The 25,552-nt window shown below is 36.5% G+C and overlaps 1 protein-coding gene and 1 pseudogene across 1 annotated transcript in view; one reads left to right on the plus strand and one right to left on the minus strand.

The window, feature by feature from the left end:
- ADAM10 (ADAM metallopeptidase domain 10) overlaps positions 1–25,552 on the plus strand; it is a 134,679-nt gene that overhangs the window by 45,320 nt on the left and 63,807 nt on the right. The window contains exons 3-4 of the mRNA XM_032864849.1: positions 11,151–11,269; positions 15,428–15,586. Of these exons, the coding sequence (XP_032720740.1) occupies positions 11,151–11,269; positions 15,428–15,586 (278 nt within the window). The remainder of the gene's footprint in view (positions 1–11,150; positions 11,270–15,427; positions 15,587–25,552) is intronic.
- LOC116872102 lies at positions 5,621–7,359 on the minus strand (annotated as a pseudogene).

Here is a 25,552-nt window from a genome sequence, read left to right on the forward strand (position 1 = left end):
TTAACCATTTTGTTCTTTTTCTTCTGGAAGTTGGGATAATCAGGGAGGCAAATCAGAAAACTATCAAATGTTTGGCAATAGCAGAGCAGCAGTACATCCCTTTCATCTGAAACTTTATCTTAAGTGGGAGGGAGATTTAGGATAAGAACGGAGTACAGTGCTCATCCATAGGGAAGGAAACGTGAGCTGCTTGAATAGCCACGGGTGGATGGGGTGGAGCCTGGGAGTAGAGCTTGGAAGAGGTGTTTGGATCCTTAGGCCTGTTCGGGTCTGGATAGTTAAAAGGGGCACTGGAAAATGTGGATAGGAGTAGAATAATTGAGGAGCATGGAGAAGAGATAATGATAGGTTTTATCTTTAAAAAAGAGAGATCTGAGGCGGGCCTGGGTGGGACAGTTGGTGAAGCCTCCATCTCCTGATTTGGGCCCAGGTTGTGATCTTGGGGTTGTGAGATTGAGCCTTGTATCAAGCTCTGTGCTAAGCAAGGAGTCTGCTTGGGATTCTCTCTCCCTTTCCCTCTGCTCCTCCTACTTGTGGGCATGCTTTCCGTCTCTCTCTAAAATAAATAAATAAATCTTAAAAAGAGAGAGAGAGCTCTGAAATATTGAAATTGAATGCAGAGGGGCAAATTTCCTTCCTGCTTCCCCCAAACGGGAATAGGGAATATTGTAGTTTGAAGGGATATGATCATAGAGATGTTTCAGAGTGTTTTCCACATGAAGAATAACCTGCTAGCTGCTCAGACAAGTCTTCACTAATTCAGCAGAAGTTTTGGAATCCCTTCTCTGTGCTAGATATTATTCTATCTTATCTTCTGCTCTCCTCCCCTTTTTTTTTTTTTTTTTTTTAAGATTTTATTTATTTATTTGACAGAGATCACAAGTAGGCAGAAGCAGGCAGAGAGAGAGGAAGGGAAGCAGGCTCCCTGCTGAGCATAGAGACCATGCAGGGCTGGATCCCAGGACCCTGAGATCATGACCTGAGCCGAAGGCAGAGGCTTTAACCCACTGAGCCACCCAGGCACCCCACCTCCCCTGTTTTTTAATTTGTTATTTATTTGTTGATTTTGAGGTAAGATTGGTGTATAGCATTATGTAAGTTTTAGGTGTACAACATTATGATTTCGTATTTGTATATACTAGAAGTAATTACCACCCTAAGTCTAGTTATCCTCCATTGCCATACACTTGATCCCTTTTACCCATTTTGTGTACCTCCCAACCCCCTCTCCTCTGGTAACCACCAGTCTGTTCTATGTATCTATGCGTTTGTTTTTGCTTTGTTTGTTTTGTTTTATTTTTTAGATTCCATATGTAAGTGAAATCATATGGTATTTGTGTTTCTGTTTTTGACTTGTTTCACTTAGCAAAATACCATCAAGTTCTATCCATGTTGTTGCAGATGGCAAGATTTCCTTTTTATGGCCAAGTAGTATTCCATTGCATAGATATAGCACGTCATCTTTATCTTCATCCATTAGTGAACACTTAGGTTTGTTTCCATATCTTGGCTACTGTAAGTACTTAAGTGAACATGGGGTCCATAGATTTTTCTGAATTAATATTTGAGATTTTGGTTCAGATTCAAACTCTGATTATATTTGTATGATTTAGGTCATATCAACCTTATTTGATCTGTGAAATTAATAATACAGGTGATGATCTTTATGATTTTGTATGATTGATTTATGTTAAATATCTGGATAACTCTTAAATCCTATCATTGTTTTAGTGTTTTATAGAGGCATGTCTTGGAGTACTGCAGGTTTGGTTCCAGACCACTGCAGTAAAGCAAATATTGCAATAAAGCAAGTCAAATGAATCTTTTGGTTTCCCAGCACATCTGAAAGTTAATGTTTATACTGTACCATAGTCCATTCAGTATGCAATAGGATTATATGTAAAAAAAAAAAAAAAGTATATACCTTAATTAAAAAATACTTTGTTAAAAAATGCTAAATGCATCATCTGAGCTTTTAACAGGTTGTAATCACTGATCAGAGATCACCATAACAAATACAATAATAATGAATATGTTAGAACTATTGTGAGAATTGCCAAAATGTGACACTGTGCTATGACGTGAACAAAAGCTGTTGGAAAAATAGCGGCAATAGACTTGGATGCAGGGTTGCTACAGACCTTCAGTTTGTAAAAAACCACACTATTTGCAAAACATGAGAAAATGAAGTACAGTCAAATGAGGTATGCCTGGGGGCTCCTGGCTGGCTTGGTCGGTTAGAGCATGCGACTCTTGGTCTTGGGGTTTTAAGTTCAGGCCCTGTGTTGAGTGTAGAGATTGCTTAAAAATAAAATCTTCAAAAACAAGAGGTATGCCTATATTCAGTAGTTTTGCTTGCCAGTTGTTTAGTTAACATAACATAGTTGCATAAAGTCAGAGGTGTTTACAGAAACTGTTTTTTTCCCCTCTCCAATAGATAAATCTACTTATTCTCACATAATGTAAAATACGTGTAATCTTGTGTTCTGCGATGATGCCATTATGGCAGATTCTTCCCCTTGGCTCTCCTTTGTATGGGAAAGACTTAAACTAATGATCTGTTTGTCTTCTTACACAGGGTAAAAGTTACTCATTTTAGCTCAGGTTTTAGTTTTACTTTTATCTTCATTGGGGATTCTCATATATGTGTTTTGCTTACTTAGGGTAATTGACCTCAAGGACAACAGTTAAGCCTGGAACTAGATCTTTCAAACTGTATAGCCCTAGAATTTCTGGGGTGATTGCCTCAGGTACTGCCCAGTGTGGTGCCTGTGGGCTGACTGTGCCCTTTCCCCTTCTACCAACCCATTCATTTTATCCTTTAAAAAAATAGATACACACACACACACACACACACACACACACACACACACACACTTTTTAAAGATCATTTGAAAGAAGGACTTTTCTGTTTCAAAAAGTGTACTCATGGAAGTAAACTAGATATTTGACTCATAGTACTGACATTAAATGTTGGCAACTTGTCTTAAAAAATAATTTGGATGGATGGGGCACCTGGGTGGCTCAGTGGGTTAAGCCTCTGCCTTCGGCTCGGGTCATGATCCCGGGGTCCTGGGATCGAGCCCTGCATCGGGCTCTCTGCTCAGCAGCGAGCCTGCTTCCTCCTCTCTCCCTGCCTGTCTCTCTGCCTACTTGTGATCTCTGTCAAATAAATAAATAAAATCTTTAAAAAAAAAAATTTGGATGGAGACTCAGATCTTTATTAAGAATAAAGTGAATGTTAAGAGATAACATCTCGAGACCTCAGGGGTGTCCTGTTAAGTAGTACAGTTTTATTTCTAGGAGTCATTGAGCCAGGTCTACCTTAGACCTGTTCCATTTAGATATGATAGACCTCTGTTTATGATGACAGTTCTGGTCTTTGGGACTGCTGGATTATACTGATGTACTTTGAAGCAAGGCTTTTGCTCTCAGGGTTCTTCCCTGTGTTACCAAGGTACTTCATTAGTTGAGGCTTTTTATCCTAATATGGCTTCAGTTCAACGGATGTACCCTTTATCTATTGTTGTTTTCTTCTGAGAATCAGAGCCATATTCTCATTAGCTAAAACAGCAACTGTATGGACAAAGGCAACTTCTTTTTACTCTGTATTCTTAGTGTTCTAATATGTAGAAGAGATACTTCTTCATATAAAGATGTAGAGGGTACATAAACTTCCAGAAATTTTTATAGAGTCCTATCCTAAACAAAATTTATTTTGTTTTTTTCTGGTACCTCTATTGTTTCTTTAGATGTAGAGTGCTTTTCTAAAGCCTAGAAAGGAAAACCAGCTATTATCATCATATGGTACAACTAGATCCTCAAAACAGTGAGTTAGAGAATTGGAATCTGTTTGATTTGTTTTTTCAAATTACTGTTATTTGTTAACTGATTTTGCCCTCCTATAATTTCACTGCATTCTTTACATCTTTACTATAATGCCACTGAGGAAAACAAGAAAGAATTACAGTAGATATACTATAATCAATATGAGGGACAAAATACTGTTGATCAGTAGAATCAGTTTAGTGGTTAAATCTAAAGGTAGAAAAACATTCCAGGTGCAAGTAGTGTTCTTTATACAGAACATCTTTCTTCCCAAAGAAAATCCAAGTTTTTCTTTGATGACAGTGTGCTATATAATGATAATAATAATAATAAGACTAAACTTACTGAAAGAAACATAGTAAAAGGAGACAGAGGTTAGCCGTAATCTTGAAAGTGGCTTAATCGTAAAAAAGAAAATTTCTTATGGTGGTATTATAGAATTTTCAGTGAGAATTAAATAAGTTTATATTTTTATTTCATTATCTTATTTGCATTTGTTCAGATTTTAAAAGATGACTTGTTTTCAGAGACTGATAATAAATACTACATGGCTCGGTGGGTTGGGCCTCTGCTCAGGTCATGATCCCCGGGGTCCTGGGATCGAGCCCCGCATCGGGCTCTCTGCTCAGCAGGGAGCCTGTTTCCCCATCTCTCTCTTGTTGCCTGCCTCTCTGCCTGCTTGTGATCTCTGTCTGTCAAATTAATTTAAAAAAAAAATCTTTAAAAAAAAAAAAGACTACTACAGCACTCAGTGTGTATTAGCTTGACTTTAAAAAAAATATTTATTTATTTGGCAGACAGAAATCACAAGGAGGCAGAGAAGCAGGCAGAGAGAGAGTAGGAAGCAGGCTCCCCACTGAGCAGAGAGCCTGATGTGGGGCTCGATCCCAGGACCCTGAGATCATGACCTGAGCTGAAGGCAGAGGCTTATCCCATTGAGCCACCCAGGCGCCCCTAGCTTGACTTTTTAAATCACGTGCTTGAGATGCATTTGTGGTATCGTAGAAAGAGCAAGGTGCAGCAGCTGAATACTGAAGTTCTAGTTCTAATTCTAGTCTTGTGACCTTGCATCATATCCTCTGATAAAAATACTCATCATGACTCCTTTGCAGTGTTACTCTGAGGATAAGATGTAGTAACATAGGTAAAAATGCTGTGAAAATCATAAACCTATATACATTTGGGAAGATTGTTATAATCTCATTATCTTCGCAATATCACTGTCTCAGTTGGTTCTCTTGGAGCTTTAATCACCAAGAACGATATCTCTGGCCACACAATTTTATTTTCCAAGTCTTTTGAATATAATGATTTAAAAAATTTACTTATTTTTATTATGGCAAAATAACATATCACTTACTATTTTAACCATTTTTAAGTGAACAATTCAGTTGTACATTTCATAGTGTTGTGCAGCTACCACCACTATCCATTTTCAGAGTTTTTTCATCTTCTCAAACGGAAATTCTTTTTTTCCCCCTAGAGGCAGGTGAAACAATTTTACTTCACAGTTGTCTTTAAGACCACAAAGCACTATGTTCTTCATACAAAAAATATTAGTACAGATAACTATACTTTCTAGAAAATGATTATATAGATCCTCAAAGAAAAATGCACACCATTACATGATTTCAGACAAGTTGCTTGGGAAAAACACATCTGGACTGATTCCTAAAACATACCATAAGACCACCGTGCATCTTTTGTTTCAAAGTATAGATTACTGTCATCAGTACCTGCTCCACATTCTTACATAGTTGGTAATACGCATAAAGGCTGGTTGGTTTGTTACTTAATGTTCCATTGGTTCATCAGCCTTTTCTTCAGGTTCATCAGCAGGTTGAACAGGCTGTGCCTTTCTTTGTGGTCTTTCTTCAAGACCTTCTGGGAATGGAGATACATCATCCTCCTCCTAAGTAGTAAACTCAAAGTCTTTACCAACAATTCCAGTGGAAACATTCTTTGTAGTTCGGTCCTGTTCTGCACGAAGTGTCTTTTGTAAGGCACACAGACCATGTTTAACCAGGTCATCAAACCTAGACATATGTCTCTCCAAGTGAGTACAAGCTGATTGAGAACGGGCTCCAGTGGACATGGCTCTCCAGTCAAAGTAGTTGGCAAATGGACAGGTTTGGAAAATATGAGGGCCCACAACATCATAACCAACACCATATGGTCTATGGACATATCATTGTGTTTGTATCTGGGTCTTGCTTCCAATTAGAGATGCAGGACAAGACACAGGAGGAGGTCTTCAAACAGAAATACTTTACCCATTAAACAATAATTCCCTGGGGCACCTGAGTGGCTCAGTGTTAAAGCCTCTGCCTTCGGCTCAGGTCATGATCTCAGGGTCCTGGGATCTAGCCCCACATTGGGCTCTCTGCTCAGCAGGGAGCCTGCTTCCTCCTCTGTCTCTGCCTGCCTCTCTGACTACTTGTGATCTCGGTCTGTCAAATAAATGAATAAATAAATCTTAAAAAAAAAAATTCCCCTTTTCTGCCCTCTCAGCAGTCCCTGATAATCTCTATTTTACCTTCTATTTCTATGAATTTACCTCTTGTAGGTCTCTCAGATGAGTGGAATCATGCCATAGTATGCCTTTTGTGTCTGACTGACTTAGCGAAGTGTTTTCAAGGTTCATTCATGTTGTAGCACATAACAGAGTTTCATTACCTTTTAAGGCTGAATAGTCCATTGTATATGTACTCCACTCATATGTACTTTTTTTTTTTTTTAAGATTTTATTCATTTGACAGAGAGATCACAAGTAGTCAGAGAGGCAGGCAGAAAGAGAGGGGGAAGCAGGCTCCCTGCTGAGCAGAGAACCGGATGCGGGGCTTGATCCTAGGACCCTGAGATCATGACCTGAGCTGAAGGCAGAGGCTTAACCCACTGAGCCACCCAGGCGCCCCTCATATGTACATTTTAAAAAATCCATCTATCGATGGACAGTTGGGTTGTTTCCATATTTTGCTATTGTGAATAATGCTGTTATTAATATTGGTGTACAAGAATCTGTTTGAGTCCCTGATTTTAATTCCTTTGGTTATATATACCTAGCAGTAAAATTACTGGGTCATAATAATTCTGTTTGATATTTAATGAACCATCAAACTTTTCCCAGAATACAATGATTTTTATAAGGCAGGGTCACTGTAGTTTTTCTGATCTTTGAACCAAAAGTGTAAACAATTAAAAAACCAGATTATGTTTTCAGATTGTTTTTTATTCAGGGCTTGTTGAGAAACTGGGAAGGTAGAATGTGGTTAGCTAATTATTTTGTAATATGTTATCCAACAGGAATGTTATGAAGAATTTATAATTTATAGAAATATTAAAATAGTGTAAAGATATGTATTAAACAGATGGTAGTGGAATTAAAATTAAAGAATTGGAATTTAGTGAATTAATGGAGTAAATTACGTCCAGCTTCTAATTATTCTTTCGTAGTTTGTCTATTTCATAGATTGTGATAGACTTGAATTCAATCTTGTTTGTTTTTACCATTTACCTGCCATTCAGGCTCATTGTTGTACCATTCCCTCTTCTGTTGATACATGTTTTAGATGGAAATTAATGTTAATAAAAGCAATGCATTTGGCAGGGGCATGATCTCAGTTCGATTTTTTGTTTCATTATCTATACTGCTACTTGATTGTGAATGGATAATTGAGAACTGATTTTATATATGGTGTAGTCCAATTTAAATCACTATGGAGAATAATGTTTTGTACATGTGAGATGATTTTCTTACACTGCCAGTATCAGGGTTGGAAGGGAACTACTTCAAGTGTTCTTAAATTTTCTCTGTTAACTTCCTCTAGGGTTCCTATGTGCTTAAACAGTTTAAGTGATGTAAAACTATTTTTTGAGGGGTAGGGAGTGTAGCATAGATTATTCTTACACTGAGCTTAACTGTCTTTCTGAAGCTTATACCCCCCCTTTTTTTGCATATAGAATATACTCTTGCTTATAATGGTTATAGGGTATAATAATTTTGCTGAATAATAAATCTTGAATGATAAATATACTAAGCCCTTGGACTTTTAGTGTTTTAGTCCATTTAGCAAAGATGCTCTTTTTCAGATAGTATTTGCACAGTGAGTTAAAAGTATATATAATGATAAGTTGATGATTTTTCAAAATATTGTGATCCTTCAAAAAATAATGTATTTATTTATACCTTCATATATGATCAAGAATTTCCTGTTAGTTAACAGAAGAAATTTTATGAAAAGTCAGGATGTGTACTAAGAATTCAGGCAAGATTCCCGTTTGTTCAGGGTAGTCTGTTTTTAACCTTGTCTGCAGGTTAGAAGGTGTGTTTGAATTTTGATTACTTGTGCCAGGAGATGGAAAACTTAAAGCTCTAAGGATCCTTTTCCTAACCTAGAGTCTTTGTCACAGTCCTGGGAAGCTTTTGGAGTTTTTTGGTGAGAGTTTTAGGCCAGTAGAAAATGAATACAACCTCAAAATAAAGGAGTACCAAGATTGACATGAAATTAAGGAAAATATAAAATAGAAAAAGTTGAAAAAGGGACACAACTTTCTGAAGCTAATGAGTATACCCTGTTGACCCTTATTTACTTGAAAAATGAATTTTTTCCCTTCAAGATAAACTTTATTGAAGTATAATTTATATATATATATTTTAGTGTATGTGCTGCTGAAGCAAGCACAAAGTATAATTTACATAAAATATACAGTTGGCCCTTGAACAATGTGGGAGTTAGGGGCACCAACCCCTTGACGCAGCCAAAAAGCCTTGTACAACTTTTGACTCCCCCAAAACTCAACTACTGTTGATCATATAATCAGTAAGACTGGAAGTCTTATTGATATATAAACAGTTGATGAATACTACTTTGTATGTCTTATGTATTATATACTGTATTCTTAAAGTAAACTAGAGAAAAAATACTATTAAGAAAACAATACTGTATTATATTTATGGGAAAAAAATCCGTGGGTAAAGTGGACCCATGCACTTCAGATCTGTGTTGTTGAAAGGTCAGCTGTATTCATTTCATGTGTGTAGTGTGATTTAGGTTTTGGCAAATGTATATATTTGTGTAACCACCATTCAAATCAAAATATAGAACATGTCTCTTTGAGCAAAAAGTTCCTTCATCCCCTTTTGCTCTTAGTCTCTCTTCACCCCAGACAGCCACCGATCTGCTTTCTGTCACTGTAGATAGGTTTTTGCCGATTCTAGAATTACATATCTATGAAATTATACTATATATATTCTTTTTTATCTTCACAAAAGTGCATATTTTTAGTAGTTTGGCATTTTTTATTGCTGAGTAGTTTGCCATTGTATGAATAAGCACAATCTTTTAAACTCTACTTGTTGATACTAACTGAAAAACTGATTTCCAGTTTTTGTATATTTTGAATGAAATTGCTATGGACATTTGTGTCCAGTTTGTTTTTGTGGAATTATGTTTTATATTTTCATTTCTCTTGGGGTAGAATTGTGGACCATAGGGTTTTCATGTTTAACCTTAAAAAAACTGTCAGTTTTCTGAAATGTGATTGTACCATTTTATACTTCTACCAGCAATGTGAGGCGGTTCCAGTTACTCTACATCCTACTAACATTTGGGGGTTGCTAATTGAACACTTTGGTTCAGATTCATTGGGAGAAATTGTGCTATGTGCAGACTCTTTTAACAGTGATAGAAGAGACTTGAAATACGTTTAAGGGTTTAGTAATGATAGCTAATTAGTTGCCATTTATTTTGCAGCTCCTTTGTGCCAGGTGCTGTGTTAATGACTTTACATGTATTAAAAGCTATCATCCTTAAAAGGATTTTTACAAGATAGAATTTATTATCTTTATTTAAGAAATCGGAATCCTGGGCTAGTTGATTTTAGGCACAAGATTTGATTCATAGTTTGATTCAAACCCTAGATTCTTTATTTAATTTCACCTCAGTATTTTGGTCTTTGTCTTTTATAGAGGACCATTGAAAATGAGTAAGATTTTGGCTAAGATCATGGTCTTTTGATATTGGTCATCAGGGGCTTCTCAAATTAAATTGAAGAAGGTCTAATGATAATTAGAAAAATTAGAAGCCCTAGGGAAAACATATAGAAGTTGAATCGAGTTGTGTGTGTATGTATATGTAAAAGAAAGAGCATGCATAGTTACTTTTCTGAGGAGAGTCATTAATATAGATGCCACTTTTTTTTAATGAATCAAATATTTTATTAGTTCAGAAAGGCTCACCCACAAAATATGTATTTATCACTTCAGTTTGTTCTCTGACTGCCACACAGTTTAGCATGATTAAAATTTTTTTTTTTTTTTCCCTGATCAAAATGACCTCAGTCAGGGCTAGCTTCCAGTCAGCACGCCAACAGCTCAAACACTGAAGCGTCACAACTCTCTTCAAAGTGTCTCTCCCTCAAGACTGGGTACATAATTGAAGGAGCTCAGTACAAAACAAAAATGTGGAACCATTTGTAAAAAAAAATTAAGAATTCCCAGATGGTGGGAGCTGGGCATTAAACCCAGCCATGGCCCTTCCAGTCAGATACTCAGAATGCACCACAGCCATGATGGCAGCCAGGCTCCTCCTGTCTCCTTGTCCTGTCCTTCCGTCATGGAAACTAATGTTTCCTCTCTCCTGCTCCTGTATAACAAAGTGAAAATAGTTAGAACCTTACCCAAGAGGTGGAGTCTTCCCGACCCTAGTCGTCTTACCTTCTTCTTCCTTTTTTTTTTTAAATTTTATTAATTTTTTAAAATTTTAAAATAAACATATAATGTATTTTTATCCTCAGGGGTACAGGTCTGTGAATCACCAGGTCCACACATCTCACAGCACTCAACACAGCACATACTCCCCACCCCCAATGTCCATAACCACACCACCCTCTCCCAGCGCCCCTCCCCCACTTTTTAATGTATTGTTTAAGTTGTGAAAAGTAGGGGAAAATGGCAAAGCTGCAGAATTACTAAAGAGGAAAGACAGGTAGTGGTAAATAATGGTAATTGGGTCAAGAAGCTTGTTTTTATGTCCAAGCAACTTAGTTGCTGTTAAAATTAACTTGTTTTACAATGTGGGAATCAGCCTTTTGGCATTTAATTTTTAATATGTCTTAGTTAATGTTTAATTATATATAATTTTGATTTGCATTGTAGTTACTAGATTTAATTTTAGAGCAAATTTTTTAAAGAAAAATCTTGTATATTTCCAGGTAGACAAATGGTGTGAAACAGTTTAGATTTTGCAGAATTTTTAACAAAAAATGTTTAAAATTTGGATCCTTTTAATTTCATTTTTTCCCTTTTCCATACTGTTTTATAGACATTTCAACCTACGAATGAAGCGGGATACATCTCTTTTCAGTGATGAATTTAAAGTAGAAACATCAAATAAAGTACTTGATTATGATACCTCTCATATTTACACTGGACATATTTATGGTAAGTTGAATCTTAGAAGGATCTCTTTCTTTAGTTTTTTCTGTACAAAGAAACACATATATTTTGAGGTATAGGCATATATTTCAGAGAGGTGGGATAATACCTGAGGAGATTTAAATGTATTATGAAGGATAACAGTCTTTGAAGAATAAAGTAACCCTTGGACCTATCTCTATATGTATATTTAATATTGAATTACACAGTGCCTGGCTTCTGAAAGATATGTAGTTGTGATTCTCTCAATACCTATGACTGTTAGATTTTTTTAAAAAAGATTTTATTTATTTATTTGAGAGAGAGAAAGAAACAGAGTGAGAGAGCATGAGAGGGGAGGTCAGAGGGAGAAGCAGACTCCCCATGGAGCTGGGAGCCCGATGTGGGACTCAATCCCAGGACTCCAGGATCGTGACCTGAGCTATGAAGGCAGTTGCTTAACCAACTGAGCCACCCAGGCACCCATATGATTGTTAGATTTTTTAAAAAGTTTTTAATGACTTCTTTAATTTTCTGATCTTCCAAGCAAAGCATTAGCTGTGTTTTATATGAAAAGAGAAGAAACCTAAAGGGGAAAGTGTAAAGATCATCTTAATAGCCCCCCCCCCCCCCCAAAAAAAAAAAAAAAAAGGGGACAAAGTCATTCATAGAAAAATCCTTTTTGGGCCTTCCTGCCTCAGAATCTATTTGCTGTGTTCACAATTCTTTTTTTTTTTTTTTAAAATCAAGACTTTATTGGATAAATGTTACACAACCTTCTTTAACATTTAAGTCTTAGCATACTTCAGATGAGAAACAACTTTAGTCATTCAGATCTACAAAATGAAATAGACTTGTGAAGATTTGAAGTATAGACAAAGGTAGCATTGAAGCAAAGCTTAAATATTAAGCAGCTAAAGCAATGAAAAGTGAAATAACAACATGGTATGTCTCAATTTTAAATACCACCAAATTTTATTTGTTAAAAAAATGAAAATATGGTTTATAACAAAACACTTTGGGAATTTTGTCATGAGAAAAAAATATTTAGATACTTAAAAGGATCAGGAGAGATCAGGTTTTGCCTTTGTATTATTTTTTTGGGTCATTTCCATCACTGTGCAAAGAATTCTAAAGCTTCAGTGTTGTACAGCCTACTGTGGCGTGAACTTATCTGTTTCTTGAAGTGAGCTTGAAAGGTACTGCTGGTGTTCAATCTCAGAACAAGATGGACCCCAGCCTTAGTCCTAGGGCTGTGAAGAACAGGGGGCCACAGAGGTACACATAATCTTTAGAGCTACGTGCTGCTCCAGTTTCTGAACTGACTTTTTCAGATTTGATCAGATGTATATAATGACTTCATGAAGATTTCCGAAAAGACTTTAGAATGTGCTCCAAACTACTGTGTTCACAATTCTAACAAATTTCCCTTACTAGACTGATTAAGAAGGTAATAGGGCGGGGTGCCTGGGTGACTCATTGGGTTAAAGCCTCTGCCTTCCGCTCAGGTCATGATCCCAGGGTGCTGGGATCAAGCCCACGCTCAGGTCATGATCCCAGGGTGCTGGGATCAAGCCCCATGTCGGGCTCTCTGCTCAGCAGGGAACCTACTTCCTCCTCTCTCTTTGCCTGCCTCTCTGCCTGCTTGAGATCTCTGTCTGTCAAATAAATAAATAAAATCTTAAAAAAAAAAAAAAGGTAATAGGGCAATGGGGAGTACACTTGTACACTTAACCCAAGAAAAAGTTATATTTGACAGTTTAGTAGTATGGAAAGTACAGTCAAATCTTCTGGAGATATTAGAGAGGTTCAGAATATTTTATTGCTGTATATTAATAAATACTCAAGATGATTCTCAGTTATTAAGACAAAGTTAACTGAAAGTTAAATTTCATTTCTATATATTAGATCTTCACTCAAAATCATAACATTATGGAAAATTAAGTTATTAAAAAATTTTCTTATTTTTTATTATGCCAGATAAATGAGGCATTTCTGTACTTAGAATTTCTTACTTGTAGATGAAACTTTGTGAATAAATTAAAAGTTTTCTGTAAAGTGTTTTTCCATCAGTCTAAGCTTTCGATATTGAACCATTATTCCTTTGATCATTTATCTTTCTCGGCAGAAACTTTGTAGTGTCTACCTTTCTTTGCTAGGTGATGGTCAAGAAGAGTATAAGACTAAATGAGTTTGCATATAGAAACTATGTTTAAAATACCAGTGTCTTGGGTTCTTAACTTTATTCCTAAGTTAATTCACGGTCACTTAATGTTACTCTACAATTTAGAAATTGTGGAAAGCCTGATACTTATTTTAATGAGAAAATTTTAACAGGTAAATTTAACTTTTAATGTACCATCCTCCTACTTTTCATTTCTTCATATCATTTGATGGCTGACGCTCAGTTTTTCTTTGTGAATATCTCAAAATAGCCTTTTTTTTTTTTAAGATTTTATTTATTTATGTGACAGACAAAGATCACAGTAGGCAGAGAGGTAGGCAGAGAGGAAGGGAAGCAGGCTCCCTGCTGAACAGAGAGCCGGATGTGGCGCTCCATCCCAGGACCCTGGGATCATGACCTGAGCCGAAGGCAGAGGCTTTAACCCACTGAGCCACTCAGGCGCCCCTCAAAATAGCCTTTTTATCCTGTATTTTCTTTCACTAGAGAAGTATAATTGATGGGACAGTATTACAAATTACAAAGGATTGTTGGTATGCTTTTGTTCAAACTACTTCTGAAATATTTGATACTTACTTATTTTAAAAATATATTTATAAAAAAAGGAAGCCAAAAATTTCATGCAGATTATGTCAGGTGGGAAAAGAACTTTTTTACTTATGATGATTAGAGCAAAAACTCGGAATATACTTTATTTTCTTTCTTTCTTTCCTTCCTTCCTTCTTTCCTTCTTTTTTTTCTTTCCTGTCCTTTCTCTTTCTTTCTCCCTTCCTTCCTTCCTTCCTTCCTTTCTCTCTCTCTCTTTCTTTCTTTCTTTCTTTCTTTCTTTCTTTCTTTCTTTCTTTCTCCTTCCTTCCTTGCTTCCTTCCTTCGTTCCTTCGTTCCTTCGTTCCTTCCTTCCTTCTTGAACTAATGACCCTGTGAGATCAAGACCTGAGTTGAGATCAAGGTCAGAAGCTTAACTGACTGAGCCACCCAGGTGCTCCTCTAAAGAAACTTTAATATCTGTGTTTTGGAAGTGCATATTTTATCAGTGGATCTGCTTGCCTCTTTCCAAGTTTAAGTTAATTTAACAATTATTTATTGAATGACTATTAAATTCTTGCCAGGTACTGTACTTAGATGCTGGGAATGTGATTGTCAATGAAAAAGACGTTCTCTTCTCACTGTTGTTATCTAGTAATTGTATAGACTTTTTAACTAAGTACTAGTTGCTGTTCACATCTCAAATTCCGCTTGATATATTCTTTGTGAAAATTAATTTCCCCAATAAATTTGTATTCAAGTTTTTAGGGGCGCCTGGGTGGCTCAGTGGGTTAAGCCACTGCCTTCAGCTCAGGTCATGATCTCAGGGTCCTGGGATCGAGTCCCGCATCGGGCTCTCTGCTCAGCAGGGAGCCTGCTTCCCTCTCTCTCTCTCTCTCTCTCTGCCTGCCTCTCTGTCTACTTGTGATCTCTCTCTGTCAAATCAATAAATAAAATCTTTAAAAAAAAAAAAAAGACGTTCTCTTCTCACTGTTGTTATCTAGTAATTGTATAGACTTTTTAACTAAGTACTAGTTGCTGTTCACATCTCAAATTCCGCTTGATATATTCTTTGTGAAAATTAATTTCCCCAATAAATTTGTATTCAAGTTTTTAAAATATGTAAGAAAAGGGGCGCCTGGGTGGCTCAGTGGGTTAAGATATGTAAGAATGGCTTTTTTTTTTTTTTTTTTTTTTTTTTTTTTTTTTTTTTTTTTTTTTTTATTTATTTGACAGACAGAGATCACAAGTAGGCAGAGAGGCAGGCAGAGAGAGAGAGGAGGAAGCAGGCTCCCCGCTGAGCAGAGAGCCCGATGTGGGGCTCGATCCCAGGACTCTGGGATCATGACCTGAGCCGAAGGCAGAGGCTTTAACCCACTGAGCCACCCAGGCGCCCCAAGAATGGCTTTTTAAAGGGGAACGAATTTAACACTTACGTGAAAATTAATTTTTCAAGTGTTTGTTGCTTTCATTAACAGGTGAAGAAGGAAGCTTTAGCCATGGGTCCGTTATTGATGGAAGATTTGAAGGATTCATCCAGACTCGTGGTGGCACATTTTATGTTGAGCCAGCAGAGCGATATATTAAAGACCGAACTCTGCCCTTTCATTCTGTCATTTATCATGAAGATGATATTAGTAAGTACTTAAATTTTATTAAGTAGCCTTCTGCAAAAAGACATATAAATAGTTAAAAGTATGTAGAGACATGAGTCCTGAACTGTTTTCTCTCCTAAGCTATTAATCAGGCTAGAAAAGAGTTTCACAGCCAGAGTCTCAATTTAACAAATAGTAGACCTGTATGAAGAGTTGATTTCTTTGTCAATCCATGCCTACTTTGTTGATCTAGTACTACCAGTTCTATTTGAACTATGAGTCAACCAACTCTGATTGAATTGGAAATTCTATATTCTGATAATCAGTCATTTAATGCTATAATGCCTTTGTGTGTGTGGCTTTCCTGTGAAATTTCCTGTAAATTTCAGGGTGGGTATTTGTGTAGTACGGTAGTATTTAAGGGCTATTTTAGATATTTTTGTATCTCTAAATCCTTTGAGTATTTCTTTTTGGAATCTTGAAATAATTTTATTTTAGCTTGGTGAGATTCTAGGTTTCTAGGTTTATCATGATGGATTTTGTCCTCTACCCTGGTTTTTATATGATGGTAATTTGTTGGGAGAATTCTTTTTCTGCATTTTAAGAGTTGAAAATGTACTTGTACTTCACTGTTTAATTTTACCATTGTTCATATATTCACAGTCATCCAATCACGAGAATGCTTTAATGAAATACCACAGAAATACATTCCTCTAATTTATAATGCCTCTTGAATACTCATATTTTATTTTTGACTATAATTAGACTAGTCTCATTTTTTGCCTATTTTCCTAACTTGGCAACTTCCTTCTGGCTTCATTTTCCATTCTACAGCCAGGAATTTATTGTCAGTAATTTCATTCTCACTCCTAATAATGTGCTGGAAAGCCTAACCATCTTGGCTTTTTGCTCTATCAGCTCTGACAGTTTCCATACTTCTTCAGTCTGTCCAACTGCTTGTTATCTCTGATGTTGGATTGCTATAGAAAATAGCATAATTATTCTAGATAGGGTGCATTTATGATTTTAGCTACTTGCTAACTCACAAATTCATTAATGCTACTTGCTTATATCTATATATACATATTTTTAATGCTATTTGCCTATATTTATTCATCCCTGTTTGATTCCTTTTCCAGTTTACCCTCTTGGTGTTTCAGACTTTTCTCAAGCTCCATGCTACAGTCCTTCCTCACAAGCTGGAATATGAATTCCTTTGCCTTCCTTTCTTTCTGCCAACAGAATTACTATCTACTTGATTTGTATGTTACTTTGTAATTTTTTTTAGTAATTTAATCTTCTTGCAGGTTTACCTTTCCTGTCAGGGTATACAAGTTCTCCAAATGTGATTTCTGTTTCTTTTGCTCCTTTAACATTCCAAATTTTGTTTAATATCTGGAGCAGATTCTTTATAGACACCTAATGAAATCTTGAAACATTTTCCTTACAATGTTTTCTCAAAATCAAACAAGGCCTTATGGGAAAGGGAGAGGAGGAGAGTAATGGACAGATTTTGAACTCCTGTTTTTATTTGTATTATGATCAAACTTTATCCTTTGCTGATTTACACTTCCCATAAGTTAGGATTTCTATTATTATTACATATTCTCTGTCATTTCCTTCCTTCTCCTGTCTACTTGTAAGTAGGTCGAGCATATTCTGCTCTTTTTTGCACTTTTATTGCTTCCTGTCCTGTAATTCCATTTTTCCACTTTCCATCTTAGAGTAACTTCCAAATACCTTCCTTTACGTCAACTTTTCTTCCCCCCCCCCAAATGACAAGTTAGCTTGGAGGATCAGTGACATTGGATGTGACTGAGTTTTCTATTCCTTTTGGCATTTAACTTTACCATTGATTTCATTTCTTGTTTTATACTTGTCCTATTAAAATATAAGTTCATTAAGGGGCACCTGGGTGGCTCAGTGGGTTAAGCCTCTGCCTTTGGCTCAGGTCATGATCTCAGGGTCCTGGGATTGAGCCTGGCATTTGGCTCTCTGCTCAGTGGGGAGCCTGCTTCCCCCTCTTTCTCTGCCTGCCTTTCTGCCTACTTGTGATCTCTCTCTCTTTGTCAAATAAATAAATAAAATCTTAAAAAAAATATACATATTCATCAAAAAAATAATGTTCATGCTAAGGAGACCTTTTCATGTTGTTATTATTATATACCAGTAGTGGTGTTAGAGCTTAAACATAGTAATGTTTAGAGCGACTTTGTTTGTAATTTTTTTTTCAGCTATTTAAAAATGTAAAAATCTTCCTTCATTTGAATAGCAGACCAAACAACTGAGTTTTGAGCAGGCTATAGTTTGCTTACCCTTTTCTCTTCTAGAGGATGGGTGGATAACTTACTTTTAACTGGCTCTTTAACTTCTCCGTGTAGAATACCTAAGGTTATGGTACTGGTAGTTGTAGTAGTAGTAAAAATAGTCATTAACTGTGTGTCCTGGCACTATGTAAAATTATTTGCTTACATTACTTCATTTAATCTTCACAGTAACACCATAAAGTATAGTAGGCACACTTATCATATCCCCTTCTCCCCGGCTTTATAGATGAGGGAAATTAAGGCTTAGAAAACCTACATTACTTGATAATCGATCTTGTGTTCTTCACCATGTGCTCGTCTGCCTCACTCACGGAAGAAAGCTGTAAACTCAACATTACTCCAAGGACTTCTGAGGCTTTTCTGAAATCTGTAAGCCTTTTTAAAATGACACGTTTGCATCTATTGTTTTAAGCCAAATTCTTTCCTCACTATATTTAGCAGTGGATGTTCTACTTTATTATTTTTTAAAAATTTTTATTATCTTATTATTTTTTTAGATTTTATTTATTTGACAGATCACAAGTAGGCAGAGGCAGGCAGAGAGAGACAGAGGAGGAAGCAGGCTCTCCGCTGAGCAGAGAGCCTGAAGCGGGGCTCGATCCCAGGACCCTGAGATCATGACCTGAGCCAAAGGCAGAGGCTTAACCCACCAAGCCACCCAGGCGCCCTGGATGTTCTACTTTATATCTAATTAAGAGGGAAAGGACATTCCTTTAATGTATATTAGTATTTTCATATAATTTGCTTAAGTGCCAATAATTTATTTTCACAGCTGAATTACTGTGTGATTGTTTAGATCACTGTGTATATGCTTGAGTAAATTTAGTATCCATGTATGTTTATTCTCAGCAGAAGCAAATGAAAGGTGAAGTATACCAACTTAGGGTAGGCATTCTGATGAGAGTTTGGCTATACTTCTTTTTAATACCGTTTTTGCAACTATAGGCATAAATGTATGAAGCCACCATGGAAAATGATATTGCTGTTCTGGAGAATCTTAGGGAATATGGCTTCTGAGGCAGTATCAGAACACAGAGACAATTTGCAGTGAAAATGTTCAGTAACTTCTCTACGTGCTTTGATATTTATATGTGGTGGTGATAACCACATGTATTTATCAGCTTTAAATTCACACTTGTTCAATTCTGTACTTAGGTAGTAAAAAGCACTTTCTCCTAGGACATAGAAGTATGAACAGTTATGGCAAGGTAAAAATACCACTTAGTCCTTTGTTCGTAGTTAATTTGGAGATCAGATAGGTAATCTATATAAGCAGTATCGCTATCTTATATATTTATATTCAGACATTATACTAGGATTTTAGCACCTTAGGGAGTCTTATAATCATGGATTTAAAGGTGACCTTGTAGATCAACTGGCTAAAAGGGTTTCAGGGTTTAATTTATTTGCTCAAGATCATAACAACAAGTTAGTTGCAGACATGGTAGGGAGAAAGCACAAGGGGTAATGTGTCAGAGAACTGAGGCATGCCATATGTCTGAGAAAGGAGTTAGAAGGGAAATCAGGATGATGCACTAGAATAGCTTCATGATATTATGGGAAGGTCTACTTTTTTAATGCAGGTAAGTAGGTCTCATTTTCTGTGTATAAAATGAAGGTGTTAGACCAGATTTTTAATATCCCTTATCTCTTCTAAAATTGGATGATATCTAACTACTTTTCCTCTAGAGCTGGAAATATTTTTGATTTTGCTGATCATCAAATGACTTAATATAAAACATTTTTGCCTGTTAATGAAGAAGAAGTGTGCCCACCATCATTACATTTTTTTTAAATAGTTGCATAATATTCTGTTGTTTTATTGGTGAATATATTACTTACTAACCCGTCAACTAAATGGACATTTAGATTGCTTCCCCTTTTTTACTATTAAACATTGCTGTGGTATACATTATCTTCAAAACTGCTTATGTAAAGTATACTATTTAGTATTTTTTTTGACATTTGTATACATCTGTGAAACTGTTACCATAATCAATATAGTGTATGTATCCATTGTCCCCAAAAGGTTTCCTCCTACTCTGTAATCCTTCTCTTCTTCTCAACAATTCTTTTTCCAGGTACAAAACTGCAGGCAAGTTTGCACTTTGTAGAATTTTATGTAAATGAACTTAGGTCTTACGTAGTCTAAAAAAATCTGTTTTTTTAGCACCATATTTTTGAGATTCATCCATATTGTTTGTGTATATTAATAGTGCATTCCTTTTTATTGATGTAGTATTTAATTGTGTGGATAACATCTTTATGCATTTGCTTGTTAATAGACATGTTTTGGGTTATCAAAAATTAAAAAAAATCAACTCTAAAGCTTTTGATAAACTCATCAACTATTGATTGATTAAACATTTTACATGTGATAAATTTTGAAAAAAGACAAGAGGATGTAACAAACACTAAGGGCTTTTACTGTCTTGGTCTAATACCTGAGGTCTAGAGAGGGGACATTTTGGAAATTTAAGATGAACCTTGTGGAAACAAGAGAGCAGAAGGAACATTCATCTTATGCGAGTTGTATATAGATTCTGTCTCCCCCAAACCAGTACTCATCCTTCAAATTCAGTTCAGAAATAATCTAGAAGCCTTTCTGGCTCCTCACTTCTGGCTGTACCTCTCTTTACTGCTGTCGATGTGTTGGTGAGTCCTCGCTGTGTTTTGAATTCAGCAGTTTATGGGTCATTGGTTCATGTGATTGATCTCTGGGAAGAGGCGGGGAAGGAAAACAGTTGTTGACTGGATGAGTACATTAAATTCAACCAATATTTAACATTTTATTAACTGTGGATGATTGCAACAACACTTCACACTTAGGGAGTTAATATTTAAATGGATACTTGTTTATATGTCTAACACCCCAGCTAGACTGTGAGCTCTTTGAGGGTCTGTACTCTTTGTCTATGTATTCTTGTGTTGTTTATGTTTGGTAACTAATATTTTTTTCTCTCTCATTGCTCGTTGTATAAATAAATTAATGCAGTTAAGAATAACATTGACATACAACTAGGAAATTTATGTGCATACATGCCTTAATTTTTTTTTTAATATTTTATTTATTTATTTGACAGAGAGATCACAAGTAGGCAGAGGAGCAGGCAGAGGAGCAGGCAGAGAATGAGGGGGAAGCAGGCTCCCTGCGGAGCAGAGCGCCCGCTGTGGGGCTCGATCCCAGGACCCCGAGACCACGACCCGAGCCGAAGGCAGCGGCTTAACCCACTGAGCCACCCAGGCGCCCCTATACATACCTTAATTTTGAACAAGGTCTGTGTTCTAGTGGATCTGTAAGGTAGTTAGAGATTTAGAGCACACTTTCATGTAGAAACAGGTTTTGGTTGCAGGCAGCTCCTACTTACCGCAGGTGGAATGAAGGCTAAAAGGAGGCTATTGGAGTCAGCAGTTTACAGATCTTTGGTTAATGGATGACCTTTGAAGAGGAATGGAAACCAGCTGCTGACTGAGAAATTAAATTCAACAAGTGTTTATTTATTTGTCCATGTACGGGAAGGAGTAAGACTTAAAAAAGAAATCTTTCAGGGGAATTTTCAGTCAGTAGTCTAGTCAGAATGTGATAAATGCTTAACCAAAATGCCATCAAAGCATAGAGGGTATTACAAACTGAAGGAGCCCTAGGGATACTTAGGAAGACTTCTTAGGGGAGATGGCATTTGACTTGAACCTTGAACATAGGGTAGACTTTTGGCTGTTAGAAGTAAGAATCTCTGAAGACAGAAGAATGGTAGTTGTAACTCTGGTTGCAGTAGTATTTGTTTTTAGCGGCTGCAGCTCAGGAACTTCAGAAAGAAAAGGAAACTGGCATTTTCTTTGCCACAGACTCACCCATTTTCTGTGTATAGGGGTATAATGCCAGATTGAATAAATGGAAATAATGGTCATATTAAACCAGTGTGTTACAAGCTTTCATTGCAAGTTTTAGTTGTAAGTTTTACAGGTATAATGATTAATTAGTTTTGAAATTTCAGTGCAGTTGACATGTGATTAATTTACTAATATCATCTGAGTGCCTAATTTGTATAAGACACTTTCAGATGCTGTGGACACAAAGATTCTTATCCTAATACATCTTAGAGTCTAGTGATTCTGTTTATAATTGATCAGAATAATAGAGCAACATTGCTCCTCTTGACCTTATGCCCATGATCTACTTGGCCCCCAACACTAATCTTTTCTTCTTAAAAACCAGAGGTGGGAAAGGACATGCCTGGCCCATCTCATCTCTCTTTCCTGGGTGATCAATGTTGTGAGTGCAGGTGAAAAGGGAGACAGACCACCTTCAGTTTCCTCTCTGTCCCAGGGACAATCATACTATGCTTCTCTTCCCGTGCTCTCCCCACCCTCTGGAGAGACTGGATGTGGGGAATGGAGACAGGGTGTTCAGGAGAAAGGGACTCCTGTCTCCTGGAGTTCAAAGAGAGAAGGACATTTGGGTTTGCCCTAGCCATTCTTTTATTTCGCTACACTCATCTTCTCTCCTTAAAAAAAAAGCTCACTTCTTTCTTTTACTCTTCTTCAGTGAATCTTTGTTAATTTTTGACGACTTTGGGGATAAACAGCATTTTCGTGGGCAAGAACCCTACCTGTCTACCCTCCAGATATTAACAACTTTCTGTTCATTGTGAAGTCATTCTATCTTAAATTCAATTACGATAATGAAAGTTAGATTATTTCATTGGATTTGGTGATTTATAGCATGTTATTGGAGACATTACACCAAATTTGAGATCTTATAACTGAGGCCTTGGACTTTGCAATTAGATTTTTAACCTGCCAGTCACACAGAGGTGAGGAAAGCCTCACTAGAAATAGTGAGAATGCAAGGGGATGCAAGGTCTACTACACTAGTTAGTATGTAGTGAGATGTGGGTGTTTTTTATGCACCAGTTCTGTTGGACAGAGTATCTAAATGGTAAATATTTCCTTCTTCCTGGAGTGGATGATTGAGAGTTAATTAGAACTATTTCCTGCTTGAGGTGGTATCACAATATATGTATTATTTATATTTGCCCCTTCTACAGCAGAACAAAAGCAAGAGGTTGGCATGCAAAAGAACTGGAAGATGGGCAATAGATTTAAAGCCGATCTTTGTTTTAAATAGGCTGAATATTCTACACCAATGATTCATTCTTTGTGAAAGAATATGCTGTTTGGCCTTTTCAGGGGAACTACAGTGCATCGTATGATTTAGCATCACAATGAGGGCTTATTCATTAGTTGAACAAAGGCTTTTTCTAGAAATGGGGATTATATTGTCTGTAATTTTAGAGGGAAAATGTCATTGTCCATTTTCATAGTTAATGTGGTGACCAGGGTAAATAGGTCTTTTAGAAGTTTTGAAAGTATATAGGAGGAATTTTATACTTGATTCCTTTTTTTTTTTTCTGTTGGGACAGTTCTGTGCTAACAGAATTTGAAGCATGTATAAATACTGTTTTGTTGCTTTGGAAATGTCTTTTTTTATCTTAAATATCAAACTTTCCGAAAGTATGTCTGTCTCTAGTTTATGGTATATAAAATACAATTTATAAAGAGATAAAATACTACATTTTTCTTTTTAGATATTCTAATTTTTCTAATATTTTAAACTATGGTGTACTAAATAATAGTTTTTTAAAATTTTTCATTCCCCTATACATTTATAAGTAATAATTAGAGTTTTAGTATATTTAATAAGAGGGTATTAGTATTTTCATATTTAAAAGTTTTTAAGGTTGGGAACAATTGTAACTTTACCCATTGATATGAAGATCACTTTGCATAGTTTCAGCTGACGTGGTCAGTTTTACTGCTACCACTAATGGGGCAAAGCAAGGGGTGCCTATCATTAGCTGGGTAAATAGGATAGAGAATGGGCTCTGGAAATATAGTGTCATTGCCAGGAAGCATAAGTGAACTGTTAGAGGTTACAGATGATTATTTTTGAGTGAGAATAGTCATAGTTACCGGTTTTCCCCAGGCCCATTCAATTGCAGGGGTGCAGGTAGAAAGTTCATTTTAAACAGGATTTGGGTGAGAGGTGGATGGGGCAATGAAGTTTTAAGGTAATACAATGAAGTAATTATAATAATAATAATTGAGTATTGGATTTAAGCTGAATAAACAGAAGAAAGAGAATATCCAGTGATAGTGAACAGGGTGGTAACGTTGGTAGATTGAAAGATCTTAAGTGGTGTTGCAGGGAATTTTCAGAAAAGATAATTGGTGGAAAGAAAGTAGGATGTGCAAGTTGAGATTATTAATGGGTTTCAGTTATTAGTAATGACAGGTTCAAAAGAATGTAAACGAGATCTTGATGTAGGAGATCGTTGGAGAAAAGGCAGTGTAAGTGTACTGGAAGAATCATCGATATTATTGGAATCCCTAAGAATTATGTTGGGGTGATGTCAGAGAGATAGGAGCTAGAAATAAGGAAATAAAGGGAAGTAGTGACCTAGGGACAGCAAATGCCTCTAATGAGTTAGAGTAGTTGCTGATATAGTCTCATGACTATAAAAACTAAGTCAGAATGAGAATAGTCCTGATGGTCCTAAGGCAGAAAGTGGTAGATGGTTTTGACTCTTTAGTGACATGAGAGGCGGGGAAATGTTTTCTCAGGAATAGGAGGAGTTCTTGGGTTCCCCCTTGATTCTTGCTGGAGTTGAGTAATGCGGCAGGAGTCTCTTGACCTCTGCTAAATGATGGACCAGGGGAGGTGATATTCTGAAATGTCTGTATTCTCTTGGTTCCAGCCAAACGCAGCTTTTTGGAGGTGTGACGGCACAGAGCAATCTTAATTTTAGGCTGCCTTTTACCCCTGGGGAATGATGGCCGGCAAGGTGGTGGTTCGGTTCTTGCTTCTGCTGGCTTCCTTTCACCTGCTGCTGCTATTAGCCTGCAGATGGTGTGCTGTTACACTAGTGTTTGTTTGACTTCTGACTGCGGAGGACTGGTGGGAAGAAATCCGTTCTAATATCGGCTACATATACAGTGTCAGCAAATGTATATGTGTGTGTATACCTGTATATGTTTATGTCCATAAATATATTAGCTTTATAGATTTCATCATGTAGGTGAGATACCCATTAAGCAGTACTTGTATGAGTACCCTAATCTTAAATGTGCAGATGCTCAGCGTCAATGCCAATATATTGATGACAACAGAGTGTCACTGTGTCTAGTATTACTAATATCTGGAAAGTATTTATATTTTATTGGGTTACTACATAATAGGGACTGCTGAATATGTATAAATCAGACACGAATATTCTTCTTTGGCTTCCCTTATCATCACACTAAAGAGAATGATGTTACAGTTGTTTAAGACAGGGATATTTTTGCTTTGTTCCTGAATTCAGTAAGATATTCATTTAAATGCTGTGCACATTCACTGGTTCAAGTGTTTGGAAGTATAAAATTCGCTCTTCCAGAAATACTTTGTAGTAGCTGTTTTGTGCCTGTGTAGAAACCGATTCAAAATATATTTCTTAGTAGTTTTTTGGGAAAGATTTTATTTATTTATTTAAGAGAGAAAATGAGCATGAGCAGGGGGAGGGGCAGGGGAGAGGGAGTGGCAGAAATCTATGCTGAGCAGGGAACCTGATGCAGGGCTTGGACCTAGGACCACAAGATCATAACCTGAGCTGAAGTCAGTTGCCCAACCAACTGAGCCACC

This window comes from Lontra canadensis, unplaced genomic scaffold, assembly GCF_010015895.1.
Source record: "Lontra canadensis isolate GAN:19392208 unplaced genomic scaffold, GSC_riverotter_1.0 scaffold28, whole genome shotgun sequence".
Lineage (NCBI taxonomy): Eukaryota > Metazoa > Chordata > Mammalia > Carnivora > Mustelidae > Lontra > Lontra canadensis.